Source organism: Fonticula alba, assembly GCF_000388065.1.
Source record: "Fonticula alba strain ATCC 38817 unplaced genomic scaffold supercont2.8, whole genome shotgun sequence".
Classification (NCBI taxonomy): Eukaryota; order Rotosphaerida; family Fonticulaceae; genus Fonticula; species Fonticula alba.
In genome coordinates, this window is record NW_009242978.1 from 1,180,502 (window position 1) to 1,192,750 (window position 12,249).

Below are 12,249 nucleotides of genomic sequence, written 5' to 3' on the forward strand. Positions count from 1 at the left end.
GGGGGGGGGGATGCGCACCGGTTCCGACCATAGGACATGAGCACACGCGACCGGCTGTGACAGAGGCGGCGGATGGAGGCCAGCAGGGAAAGCCCCGTTTCCGGGTCGTACATGATCTCGGCACCGATCACATAGTCAAAGTGCCCCTCGAGGGGTGGAGACAGCTCGGCGCCCCTGCGCACCAGCCAAGACATGAGGGGTCAGGAAGAGCGCGAAAGCCCGGGGGGGGGGGGCGGGGGGGATCCCCTCAAGTAGGGCGACGCACCAATTGTGATCCGTCACGGTGACCGGCCCGAAGTTCCGCGGGTAGCTTGTCGGTGGGGCTGGAGCATCGGCGGCCGGGGGAAAGCACCGTCGGGCATTGACAGACAAGGTGTCGAGACAGCGCAGATTGTCCGCCTCGGTGGCCACAATATCGAAGGGGCCCTTCCCTTCGGTGGGGCTGGCCCGTTGCCAGTGCTGGAGGAGCCGCGCCAAGACCAAGCTCACGAGGCCACACCCGGCGCCGAGCTCCACCGCGCGGAAGCTCGCCCGGTCAGTTCCATCCTCCGGCGCGCATTCCAGCAAACGGCCGGCCTGGTACTCGCGCTCGAGGAACTTCGACAGCATGATACTCTGGGCGCACCGAAGGCCGCGGCGGGGAGGGCGGAGGTGAGTGATTGGCGGTCGCGCGAAGGGGCACAGGAGACATGTGGCCCGGGGCCCACAGACGCACCCCATCCCAAACGGTAGTCCCAATGGCTGGAGCATGCGCGGAGGGCAGACAACGAGGCGGGGGATTAGCGATCTATAGTGGGAGATCTCGAAGGCGATGCTGAGCGGGGGGGGGCCCCTCCCCCTTACACACACACACACACACACACACAATCAGACAAGCCGACCACTGCCGGCTTCGCGGAATACCGGCGGCTGGCAGGCTTCTGTGCGCAGCGGAATATCCGCCTTATGCACTTCCCGGTTCCCGCATACAAAGAGGGGAAGCTGGCCCTATCGCCTGACATGGTGGCACTCATTCTCCGGGTGCGCCTCGTTCTCCCGGATGCCCCTCCTTGGACTTGCGCGCGCGCGCGCGCACACACAAACACACACACACACACATACATACATACATACATACATACATACATACATACACATGCACGCACGCACGCACGCACACACACGCACGCACACGCACGCACACGCACGCACATTGACAGCTCGTCTTCTATGCTCTCCTGCTGATCTCCCACCACACCATTCGAAGGCCATCCTCGACTCGGACGCGATCAAGGTTATACACATAGTCCTTTTCCCGGGTGATGCGGACCGGGAGGCCTGGGGTGGGGTGGGGTGGTCAGCGGCTGACCAGGAAGGACAGCGGTGAAGATCAATCACTCAAGGGCGAACCTTCTCGACGCCAAGACATGCCTGATTGGTGCGGTGGGGGGGGAGATAGAGGGAGCGATAGGAGGGAAGAGAAAGAGAGAGAGAGAGAGAGAGAGAGAGAGAAAGAGAAAGAGAAAGGAGGGAGCGAGGTTCCGGGAGGGTGGCCTCAACGAGGGCAAGTCGAGGAGCATTCGGGGCGGGGAGAGGGGGGCGGATCATGGGCTAGGCGGGGCGCACGATCGGCCGGCGGAAAAAGATGCGTGGCCCCGGCGGCCGAAATACAGGCCCGGCCGAGCGTGATCATGGTCTGGAGCGCGGGCGCCCCCGGCCGAAGCCAACTTCGTGCGTGTGATCAGCGGACATGGACGCGCGAATGCCCCGGCTCGGATCCCGGTCCGCGAGCCTGCCTGCACATTGTTGAAGAGCGCCTGCAGGAGAGCGGCGCGATACCCACGCCAGCGGCATGACTAAGGGGCACGGAGACGGTGCCTGGGCGGAGGGGGTCGAACACTGCCTTGCGATCCCCAGCCAGGGTCGGACCAAGCGTGCCTAAGCGCCAAGCGCACCCGCACGAGGGTGGATTATGCGACACAATGCGATGCCCAGCCACGGGGAAGGTGGGGCTGACCAACAACAACACCGAGGAGCGGCGACGAGGACTGGGCCCGAGCAAATGCCCTTCGGCGGCATGATCGCCTCTCGGGCGGGGTTTCACCATTTGGGCCCGGTCGCCTGGCAAGGCCCCGTCGGCAGGTCGCATGGTCTATGTGGCCCACATGACGGCGAATGCATGTGACCCGGCTCTCGGACCTCCCGGCTCTGCCCTCGAACACAAGTGCATCTCGGCCAGGGTCAACTGGCCAAAAAAGGAACCCAGCCCAAGGCGCCGGGAGAAGGGGGGGGGGGCTGTTCTTGATTCCGTCGTCCACATCGGCCCGTCTGGGGGGGGGGGGGGGCTGCCCCCCGGGGTGCACGGGGAGGGTCCCTGGTCCATTCCCTTCCTGGCTGGACCAGCTCTGCCCCCCCGGACGCGGCCCGGAGCGGGGCAGGGGCGCGGTTGCCAAAACACATAGTCCCTGCCGGTGGGACCGGTAAAAAGTACGCCGGCGCGAGTCGGCAGGCGAAGGGACGGAGGGGGACGATGACAAACAAGCCGAAATGATAGTAGCCGAAGAACGGCACGGCATGCTTTGGGATCCTTCCTCCCCGAGCGGGGCCAAACTCCCCCCCCCCCTCCCGGGAGGAGGAATCGACAGGATTGCATGTGGCGGGTGTGCCTTTTCCGATGGGTGACAAGTTGCCTGAGTCAAACTCAGTGAATGTAACAACGCTTCTCCCCCTCCTCCCCCTCCCCCCCTCGCCTCACCCTTCCCATCCCCCTCCCCCCCCACCCGCCACTCTCCACCCTCCCCCATCCTCCCCCTGCCGTCTGCCACCCTCATGACCATCAGGATCGATCACGTACTCCCTGACTCCACCCTCTGCCGATGATTCGCTGCCACCGCCGCCGCCGCCGCCGCCGCTCGCTACCCACCAGCCTTTGCTGACCTCCTTTGCCCGTGCCTACGCCCGCATCAACGCGCTCCCCAGCCCAAGTACCTCGAGGCCAAGCGCATGCTTGAGCCGCGCTTTTTCGGCATGATCAGCCCAAGCGCCGATCGATACGAGGAGGCAGCCGAGCTTTTCAATCGCACCGCCAACGACTTCCGCAAGCAGAGCAAGCGTACGTCCGCCCCCCATGGGCCCCTCTTCCCCGCCCGAATGTCTGCCCTCTTGTGCCTCCGGCATGTGTTTCCTCTCGTCCCCCTCTGACGCACGCGCGCGCGCGCGCGCGCCTATCCATGCATACGCGAATGGATTGCGCACCCCCCTTCAGTTGAGGAGGCCGCCCAGTGCTTCCGCGATGCGGCCACTGCCTTCAAGATGGCCGGCTCGGAGTTCGAGGTGTCTGTCGCCATGACCAACGCCGCCAACGCCTATCGTCAGATGGCCTCCCATGGTATGTCCGGCCGTTTCACACGCGCGCGCGTACGCGCGCGCACACACACACACACACACACACACACACATTTCCCATCTCGCCTGTCCTCTGCTCGTGGCTCTGCTCGCATGTTCCCTGACCCCCCTGCTCGTGTATGTCCCCCTTAGATGCCAATATGGCCCGCCAGATGGTGGACTGCCTGGAGAACGCCTCGGCCATCCTTCTGGATATGGGTCGCTTCTCCATGGCTGCGCGCCACAAGAAGGACATCGCCGAGGCCCACGAGAAGTACGTTGCAGCACCTGTGAGCATGTGTCATGCCCCGATCCCCCCCCCCCCTCTTACCTCTTGCTAACCCCACTGTGTGCTACACAGCATTCTCAATGCCCCGAGGCCCGCCATTGAGGCATACCAAAAGGCTGCCGAGTGGTACCGCATGGACAACAGCAAGCAGTATGTCGCCCCGCGCTCGCCGATGCATCCCCATGGATGCCTCTGCATTTCCTGCTCCTGGTCCCTCTACTCTCGCCCCCTGTCGGGATGCATCTCCCCATCTCTCTAATCACCCATCTGCCTTCGGCCCCTTGTCGACTTGTCCATCCAGTACGGCTCTCAGCTGCCTGGCCAAGTGTGCGACCCTGCACGCCACTCTGCGGGAGTTCCCCCAGTCGATCGCTTGCTTCGAGGAGCTCATTGATAGCCACAACTCCGACAACTCCGGGCGGCTGACCTGCCGTCAGTACTACACCCCGCTGGTGATTGTCATGATTGTTGAGGCCGTACGCATGCACATCAACGCGCCTCGGCACCGCCTTGCCCTCGGGGGCCCCCTTCGTTGCTGTCTTGTGACTCTGACCCTTCCATGTCCCCGCTCTCCTCCCCGTAATCCCCCCCCCCCCCCTCCGGATTCAGCTCACCAACCCGGCCAAGGCCAACCACGATCCGACTGAGGCTGCCCGCGAGAAGCTGGACTACTTCAACTCGATTGACAGCAGCTTCAATCGCACTCGCGAGAACCAGCTCCTAAACGTGCGTCCACTCCCTTCTTCCTTCGGTTTGTCCTTTCCCCCCCCCCCCCTCACAATGGCTCGGCTCTCTAACATCTTACTTCTTTCCGCGAAAAAAAAACAGGACCTCCTCGAGGCCATTGACAACCGCAGTCGCGATGAGCTGGCTACGGCCGTGGCGGAGTACATGCGCATGGCGTCCTTGGACAACTGGACCACAGACCTGCTGCTGCTTGCGAAGAACAGCCTCCCAGAGGATGCTGTCGGTGGCTCCAAGGGCGACTTCGACGGAATCCTGTAAGAAGCCGGCGTTCCTCTCGGCCGCACTGGACCCCCTCCTCTTTGTTCCCGACCGCCCCTGGTCTGCTGATCGCACCTGCGTGTTTGGGAAGGAAGGGGGTACTCCTCGTTGTTCTCTCTCCTCCACACACGCTCTCATACACACACACACACACACACACACACACACACACACATATCCGCACAACAAAAGCCATCCATGTGTTTGTATATATATATACCCAATCGCTATTGTGGGCCGCACAGCGAGGCATGCATCTCGGGCGGGGGCCTGTGGCAGAACGCCAATGCCATGCGCTGTGGTAGAAAGGGCACGGGCCAGCGTGAGATCCAGATGAAGGCGAGAGAGAGAGAGAGAGAGGGGGGGGGGGAGAGAAAGAAAACTATGCCCGGCCGGTCGGGTGCTCGCGACGCCACTCGAGCAGCCGCATGGCCAGAGCCGTGGCCACGGCATTGTCCCGAGCACAGGCGACCAGGGGATCATCCCGGCCAGCGGCAAAGAGAGCCATATGCTGGGCAACAGCTTCGCAGATGGCCGGCGCAAAGGGGCTCCCGGCAAGCGGGCACGGGCCGATTTCGATTTTCCTCTGAGCCTCTGGACCCGTCTCGTGGCCGAAGAAGAAGGCCGCCAGGGCACGGCCGCTCTCTCCTTCCTGCTCGCCGGGATCGCCATGAAGAGCATGCTGCAGCCAGGCCCGAGCGGCCAGCTCCTCGCGGGAAGGTGATCCTGAGGGCGCGTGGGCCCGGCGGTCGGCCTCACGCTCGGCATCCGCACCAGGTGGCTCATTCAGCAGCCCAGGCGGGATTCCCGGGTGATCGGGACTGGAGCAGAGCGAAGGGGGACAGCAGCGACAGGGGGGGGGGGGAGGTCAGGTCAGAGTGCGCAAGGGCGCCAAGGAGAGACAAAGGAAAAGGCGGCAGACAGGCAGGCGGACAGCAGGAAGGGGAAGGACGCACCCTCCATCAAGATGACCAGGCATCCCTGGCGCGAAGTAGGATAGCGAGGGGATCAGACACTGCTGGGTCCGGGCGAAGATGGCGGCCACCACTTCACTGGAGGTCCCTGGGTCAAGACTGTGCCGGGGGAGGAGGACAGGAAGCCAGTCAGACAGGGGGAGGGGATGGACACGGGGACCGGGCCGATCGGGGTGAGGCACGTACGTGGCAAAGTGCGCCGCACGAGCCGAGCTCCTGCAAGAGAGGAACCGCCACCGGCAGAGGAGGGCCACCAAGAACAGGTGATACGCGCGCCCTTGCTCCAAGGAAACGACTGACGGCAGGACAAAGTGGTAGTCCTTCGGCAGGGGGGGTTGGAAAAGGAGGCAGGGCGGGACCGGGCCGCTGGGAGCCCCAGCCGGCACCGGTGCTAGGGAAGAGGGCGAGGGGTGTGAGAAAGAGCCGGCCGAATGCTCATCGCCGAGGCCGAGGCGCGAACGCCGGCCCATGGCATCCGGCATCGGGGGGGTGTTTCGATCGCTTCCAGGGCCCCCGGTCGTGGCCCCGGCGGCCAGCGGCGAAAAGGACCCCGGGGAGGATCCCGAGGGCGAGGCTGACGGAAGGCCCAGCGACGAGGAGGAGGAGGAGGCAGAAGACCCGGCGGACATACTGGGCGTGGTGTGGTACGGTGGCGAAGACAGGGGCCGATGATCGGCCTCAGCCGGGCGGGACGCCGCGGGGACCACCGCCGCCATTGGAGGCGTTTCAGTGCGGATGGCCGAACGCGGCCGGCGCAGCATGACAGGCGCCGAGCTGGATTCCGATTCCGAGGAGACGCCCGACAGAACCGGCGGGCTGGCAACACCGACAATCGACACCGGCGGCCGAGTCCCCATGGCCACCGACCGCGCTGAGGGAGACGCCGACCGGCCGGAAGGCTCGCCCTGCGAGTGTGTCCGGCCCGGGCGATCGCGCCCATCGCGCGCATCCGCCCGAGTGTCCCGCGCATCGCGAATGTCGCCGGCTTTGGCCGACGAGCGCTCCGATGGCCGGCTGGCTGGCGGCTGGGAGGGGGCATGCCCGCGGCGAAGTGCCGCCAAAAGTTCCGACACTTGGTGCGATTGTGTCGGTTAAATGGGATGTCGTGGGGGAGTAGGGGGGGAGGGGGGGGGGCGAAGGAAAAAAGCGCGCGGCCCAGGGGAGACAACCAACCCAAAACCAGAACTACGGCCTTGCACGCTGACGGCCTGAGGATGACATCGAATGGGGGACGAGATCCAGCAGGGCGGGGATGAACCGGGCAGGACGATGGCGCACCTCGGGACTGATTCTGGCGGCATTGACGGAGCTGATCGGCGGTGTACTCATAGGTGTCAGGGCTCAACTGGAGCCAGCGCTCGGGCGGCAGGGTGAACAGCAAGCCCCGCTGACCCGGAGTCTGGTAGTAGGATGAAGCGTGTGAGCTGCCGCCCAAGGCCGAGGACCGTGCCGAGCCGCGTGGCTGAATGCACACCGCAACATCACGCAGTACGGCCTCGATGGTGGTGATCGGGGCATTCACCTCCTTGGATAGATCCGACACCGACAGGCAGGGCAATTCCTCCAGGCGGAAGTGCTCATACCCCGGGGCCACGGATGCCTGAAGTTGGCGCAGGCGCTGTTCATGGACATGGGGCGACAATTTGTCATTCCTGCTCAGGGGAACCGCGGCTGCGATGGCGGAAATGACTCGCTCAGCTAGCGCGCCGCTCGGCTGGGAAGGCGCCATCCGGTGATGGCCGGACCCGGCGATCGAGGGAGTCGGCTCCGGGGCGCTGGCCAACGGCCGATTGGTCAGGGGAATGATCCGGCCCAGAAGCGGGCCAAGATGCTGCAGCGTGGGCGCCCCTGTGCCAGGGGCATTCCGATAGACATGGGTGCTGCGCTTGGACTAGGAAGCCCGATGGCGAAGGTTAGACAGCAGCAGCGGCAGAGGCGCCCGGGTGCGGGGGAGGGGGGAACGGAAGGCGGGGGGGGGGGGGACGGAAGGCGGGGGGGGACCATGGACAAGGGGGAAAATGGGGGGCATGGGGGGCACAGGAACACATACCGCCGAGTGCCTCATTCGGAAGACATACTCCGGAGATCTCGGCGCGAGAGAGGGCTTTGTGAAGACAACACGCTACACACGCTCCCGGCAAGGGGGCAACCGAAAGGAAAGGAGAGCGTCAGCGGCGAAGAGAGAAGGAGGGAGGGGGCATCAGCGGCGGGAGGGGACAACACGTCGGCCCGGAGAGTGGGCGTGGAAGGGGCGCTGGCAATTCGGGAACGCACACACTCGTGAGGCGCCGACGGGGGGCCATTGTCCCCCCCGACCGGGATCGGAGCGGTATGGCTGGGAGCCGGGGCGAGAGATGACGGAAGGAGAATGCGCGTATCGGCACATATCTGCGCTCCGGGGCCGTCATAGTCCAGTGCCGGGCCGCCGGCCGCATTTGCCAGGATCTGCCGGAGGACATCCTCCGGCAAACTGACCGCAAACAATCGACGGCCAGGTTGGTTGTGTCCCCCCTCCGGCGGGTCGGCCCGGTAGTTTTCCTTCTTCAGGAAAGACATGCTGGGTGGGTGTGGAAGCGCGCCCTGGCGGATGATGGCCCGCCTCTCGGATCACCGGCCTCGTGGAGTGGTCAATCCCGGGAGAGCGCGCGCGGGTGGGCGGAGAGGATGGTGTGCGATGCGCCAGCGAGTGAAAGAAAAGAGGAAGGGGGGAAAGCGAATGAGGGAGAGTGGGGGGGGGGGGAGGCGCCAGGAGGGGACAGCTACGGTATGACTCAAGGCAGCTGCCTCATCTTTTCGCTGGGAAGCCACGACGGATGTGAATTTACGACCCCCCGACATACAGTGTGGACAGGCAAACGCGGGGAAAAGGGGTGTGAGCGAAAGGCACGCAGTGATCAGGGCGCCTCGGTGTGCCGACACTCGTCTGGGCCCCTCATGCCGCGCGCGTCCCGATGCTGCCGCCACCAGCATTAGCCACAAACAAACCTTGAAAGCCCGGCATTGGAGCAGCACCGGGCGTGTGCGGGGGGGGGGGGGGGGTACACTGCGCGATCGAGATGACACAGACAGAGCCGGAGCTGCGTTGGCAACTCGGGAAACTCTTGACACCGCCCACACGCATGCGCCTCAGGCCTCCGGGTCTGGAAACAGACGCAAAGGGCGCGTGTGTGCGGAGATCGCACCCGGCGCGAGGGGACACTGAACGACAAGCACGCATGTACACACCCGTACACGCACGCACACACACGCACACAGACGTACAAGTATGTACCCACACACGCACGCACACACACACGCACACTCACGTACACACACGTACAAGTATGTACCCACATACACACACGCACACACACACACACACACACACACACACACACACACACCCGCACACCCGCACACACACACGCACACACACCTGAGCAAGCACAAGGGATATATTTTTTTCGCCTTCCGAACCGCGCACACATAGACACACAGTATGCAAAAAGGGGAACACATGGTAAACGGCCAAAGGCGTCAAGGGACAAGAGGAAAGCACAGCGGAAAAGGCGGGCTGCTGGGGACCAGGAAGCGTGGAGAAGAGGCAGAGGGGAGAACGGCCCTCGGCCAAGCCACCCGGACGCCTCACGACCTGGATCCACTGGTGGAGGCCTCCGATGAGGAGGTCGAGGTGCCTGACGAGGCCGGAGTGATGTTGGCATAGGCCGAAGTGACAATCTCCGGCAGGGGATAGGTCTTGGTGTCGTCGTTCTTCAGATCACGCGCCTGGCGACGAACCTTGGTGTCGTACTCCTCCTTGTTGTTGCTACTCGGGAAAAGGGCGTGTATGTGCGCATCGGAAAGGGAGAGATAGATAGATAGACAGATCGGGGAGGGGGGAGGAGCAGAAGGTGAGGATCGGGAATTAAGCGGTGGAGGAAGCAAACGAAAGGCAGGGTCGGCAGCGTACACATAGGCCACATAGGCCGGCTTTTGGGCGGGACTCTCGAGGTTCGGATTGTCCAGGAGCTCCTGAATCCCGAGGAGAATCTAGCATAGCCATGGAAAAGGGCGCGCGATTGAACGGGAGAAGGGAAAGGACAAGATACAGTGGAGGGGTAAGCAGGGAGCGAGAGGGAGGGGAGCGAGAAGATGACCTGGAAGGAAGAGTGAATATGACCCACCTGCTTGACGGTGACGGCGGGTCGCCAGCCATCACCCAGAATAGACAGACACACCGTGCCGGTGGGGAAAATGTTCGGGTGATAAAGCGGCGGGTAAAATTGGCCTGAGAGAGAGAGGGGAGGAGGGAGAGAGGGGGAGAGAGAGAGGGAGGGAGGGAGGGAGGGAGGGAGAGAGAGAGAGAGAGAGAGAAAGCACAATTGGCTGGTCAGTAGCTGTACATGCGAGCAGGCTGGAGGCCGAGCCACCGAGGCCGGGCCAGGAGCGAGAATGCCACAGGCAGAGAGAGAGAGAGAGAGAGAGAGACGGGGGGATTGGCGCGCACACTTGGGAGGCCGCGCAGGGTACTCGTTGGGGAAGATCATCACCAGACGATACATGCCACCCTCCCAGGGAGTCTGGTCGCGAAAAGAGCAGGGGGAGGTAGGACAGCGAGAGGAGGGAGGGAGAATAAGGTCAGATGGTGCTGTAGTGAGGGAGGGGAGGAAACATGAGACCCTCTGCTTTCCCCCTTAACCAAGGGGCGAGGGGGGGGAGGGTGACACGCACGTTTTTCTTGCCCGGGATGCCACATTGCCATCTCATCAGGTCGAGGGAGTTGTCGGGCTTGGTGATCGGCCTCGCGAAGAATCCCTGCAAAGCGAGCAGGCCATGCGGATGCGGGTCAGCCAGAGGGCGGGGCGGGCAGGCAATAAAGACACAGGAAGGGGCGCCAGCAACGCGCGTACATAAGGGTGATCGCGACGCCACGAGCGACGCTCCTCCATCAGCCGGTTCTTGGCGAGGGACATGATGACAATGAATGTGAAGCAACCGGTGGCGAGCAGGCAGTGGGTGGACTTGCGATGCGAGAGAGAGAGAGAGAGAGCTGGAGGGAGGATAGAAAGACAGCAGAGCGGGAGAGGCAGGAAGAGGGGGGAGGAGATGCGCAGGGCGGATGGTGTGTGCACACGCCGAGACGGGAGAGGGATGAAGGCCGCATGGGCGCAGGCGGCCCAGGCAGGTTCCGGATGAATGCCCCGGTGGCAGACTCCCGCCACCGACGGCTGGATTGCCGGCGCCGGGCCGGCGCCGCTTCGCCGGCCCCACGGTCACCATCAGCCAGACCGTTTCCCAAGGCAGCCACACCGCAGTGGTCCCGGGACATGGTCTGCCAAGACTCTCCGCGCGTCCGCCCACCGGGGGGGGGGGGCTGGGCATGGGGCCCGCGCCCCCTGGCCCGCCTGCTGAGATCTCCCCGGGAGCCTGCCCAACACTGGCCAACACATATACACCCGGGCGCGGGCCAGCCAAAGGGCGCGCTACCCTGCGCCGGTCCCCGCGCTTCCAACACGCAGGCACGCCGGCAGAGCAGAACACACGCTGGAGATGGTTCTGGGTCATGAGCTCCCGCCGGCGGCCGCCCATCCCCCGGGCGGGGAGACCTGCTGCTGCACAACACCTTAGACCGGAGCGCGCATTGCGGGCGGCGGTTGGCCGGCCGTAGTGCCGAATCAGGGCACCGGCAATCGATCAGCCAGGTCTGCGGGGCAAAATCCGCCCCTGTCATGTGACGTATCTCCGGATGATATGGCCCTGGATGTGGCAGGATTCTCACGGATCCGGTCTTACGTCAAAGGGGCGGGGCTTTGACGGAAGCCATACCGGAAATCTGCTCCTGGTGGGGGGGGGGCGACACTCTCGGGACATGGGGGGGGGTGCGCACCGAACCCGTGGAATATTCCGTCGCCCGGAAGGAGAGGGTCCGGCAAGTCGGCCCGGGGCGGGTGGGCGATCCAGCAAGAGGGAAGAAAATATATGTTTAATAATGGGCCTTCAAGCCTGATAATGGATGTTCGCGGGTCTTGTTTCGGGGTTGTTCGCGCATGCTCTTCGACACACACACACACACACACACACCTGCTCGGGTCTTTGCTCCCGACAGACACCCGGGGGGAGGACCTGCTCCTTTTTTCACCTTCGGTGCTCGGTCAAGGGGCAGATGTGGAAAAGCCACGCCTGCTCGGGTCACTGCCGGCCCCGGGCGCCCCGCAAAGGCCCAAGGTCGGCGGTTACGTCGCCCCGCATTCCGCCCCCTTAGAATGCTGTTTGGAATCTCAGACAATCACATGGGCTCGCCACGAGACTCCCGCGTAGGAACCAGATGATCCTGCCCTTCGGTCTGGTGGAATTCCGCTACACAAGCCTGGCCCGCACGGGCCGGGCGGGGATTTGGGTATTAAAAAGGACACAGCTGGGTCGCGTCCGCCAGAAGGATTCTGGACGAGGTCGAACGGCCGGTCGGGGGGGGGGGGAGGGGGGGGGGCAGCTGCGGTGCACAAGAGCCAGCCTCGGAAGCGTTGCCCCTGAGGACGGTCGCCAGGGCCGTCGCGATACTCCCCCGAGGCGCCGGGCCGCCGCGGTGGGAGGGGGAACACCCGCCCATCCCGCCTGGTGGGCTTTGAGCCCGGGCTTTTC

The 12,249-nt window shown here is 64.2% G+C and overlaps 4 protein-coding genes across 5 annotated transcripts in view; 1 reads left to right on the forward strand and 3 right to left on the reverse strand.

The window, feature by feature from the left end:
• H696_04918 (hypothetical protein) overlaps positions 1-609 on the reverse strand; it is a gene marked incomplete at both ends in the record, with an annotated part of 1,247 nt that extends 638 nt beyond the window's left edge. The window contains 2 exons of the mRNA XM_009498784.1: positions 19-174; positions 266-609. Of these exons, the coding sequence (XP_009497059.1) occupies positions 19-174; positions 266-609 (500 nt within the window). The remainder of the gene's footprint in view (positions 1-18; positions 175-265) is intronic.
• Positions 610-2,705: 2,096 nt separating this feature from the next.
• H696_04919 (hypothetical protein) lies at positions 2,706-4,816 on the forward strand. Its single transcript, XM_009498785.1, has 8 exons — positions 2,706-2,829; positions 2,959-3,091; positions 3,245-3,367; positions 3,517-3,637; positions 3,725-3,802; positions 3,954-4,128; positions 4,262-4,378; positions 4,481-4,816. The coding sequence occupies exons 1-8, from the start codon at positions 2,809-2,811 to the stop codon at positions 4,655-4,657; spliced, it is 945 nt and encodes a 314-aa protein (XP_009497060.1). The 5' UTR covers positions 2,706-2,808; the 3' UTR covers positions 4,658-4,816.
• Positions 4,817-5,008: 192 nt separating this feature from the next.
• Positions 5,009-8,368, reverse strand: H696_04920. 2 transcript variants are annotated; one of them, XM_009498787.1, is made up of 7 exons: positions 7,906-8,368; positions 7,682-7,753; positions 6,910-7,522; positions 6,263-6,703; positions 5,818-6,022; positions 5,614-5,730; positions 5,009-5,478 (listed from the first exon to the last, which is right to left on the reverse strand). In XM_009498787.1, the coding sequence occupies exons 1-7, from the start codon at positions 8,185-8,187 to the stop codon at positions 5,040-5,042; spliced, it is 2,169 nt and encodes a 722-aa protein (XP_009497062.1). In that variant the 5' UTR covers positions 8,188-8,368; the 3' UTR covers positions 5,009-5,039. The 2 variants fall into 2 exon arrangements, with proteins under 2 accessions (XP_009497062.1, XP_009497061.1); XM_009498786.1 differs by having other exon boundaries at positions 5,818-6,703.
• Positions 8,369-9,050: 682 nt separating this feature from the next.
• On the reverse strand, positions 9,051-10,802 carry H696_04921 (ubiquitin-conjugating enzyme E2 I). Its single transcript, XM_009498788.1, has 6 exons — positions 10,521-10,802; positions 10,342-10,425; positions 10,118-10,190; positions 9,795-9,898; positions 9,581-9,660; positions 9,051-9,436 (listed from the first exon to the last, which is right to left on the reverse strand). Exons 1-6 carry the CDS (start codon positions 10,581-10,583, stop codon positions 9,256-9,258), a joined length of 585 nt encoding a protein of 194 aa, XP_009497063.1. The 5' UTR covers positions 10,584-10,802; the 3' UTR covers positions 9,051-9,255.
• Positions 10,803-12,249: the final 1,447 nt, after the last annotated feature.

Bases quoted from the DNA above. Each gene is read 5' to 3' on its own strand.
- H696_04919 (XM_009498785.1), top strand. From the start codon at position 2,809: ATGACCATCAGGATCGATCAC. The intron at 4,129-4,261 runs GTACGCATGCAC...CTCCGGATTCAG, and splicing joins TTGTCATGATTGTTGAGGCC to CTCACCAACCCGGCCAAGGC. The intron at 4,379-4,480 runs GTGCGTCCACTC...AAAAAAAAACAG, and splicing joins GCGAGAACCAGCTCCTAAAC to GACCTCCTCGAGGCCATTGA.
- H696_04920 (XM_009498786.1), bottom strand. From the start codon at position 8,187: ATGTCTTTCCTGAAGAAGGAAAACTACCGGGCCGACCCGCCGGAGGGG. The intron at 7,754-7,905 runs GTGCGTTCCCGA...GAGCGTGTGTAG, and splicing joins CGTCGGCGCCTCACGAGTGT to CGTGTTGTCTTCACAAAGCC. The intron at 5,731-5,817 runs GTACGTGCCTCA...CCCCCGGCACAG, and splicing joins CGTGCGGCGCACTTTGCCAC to TCTTGACCCAGGGACCTCCA.
- H696_04921 (XM_009498788.1), bottom strand. From the start codon at position 10,583: ATGTCCCTCGCCAAGAACCGGCTGATGGAGGAGCGTCGCTCGTGGCGT. The intron at 9,899-10,117 runs GTGCGCGCCAAT...TCTCTCTCTCAG, and splicing joins CCCTGCGCGGCCTCCCAAGT to GCCAATTTTACCCGCCGCTT. The intron at 9,437-9,580 runs GTACGCTGCCGA...TTTCCCGAGTAG, and splicing joins CCGGCCTATGTGGCCTATGT to CAACAACAAGGAGGAGTACG.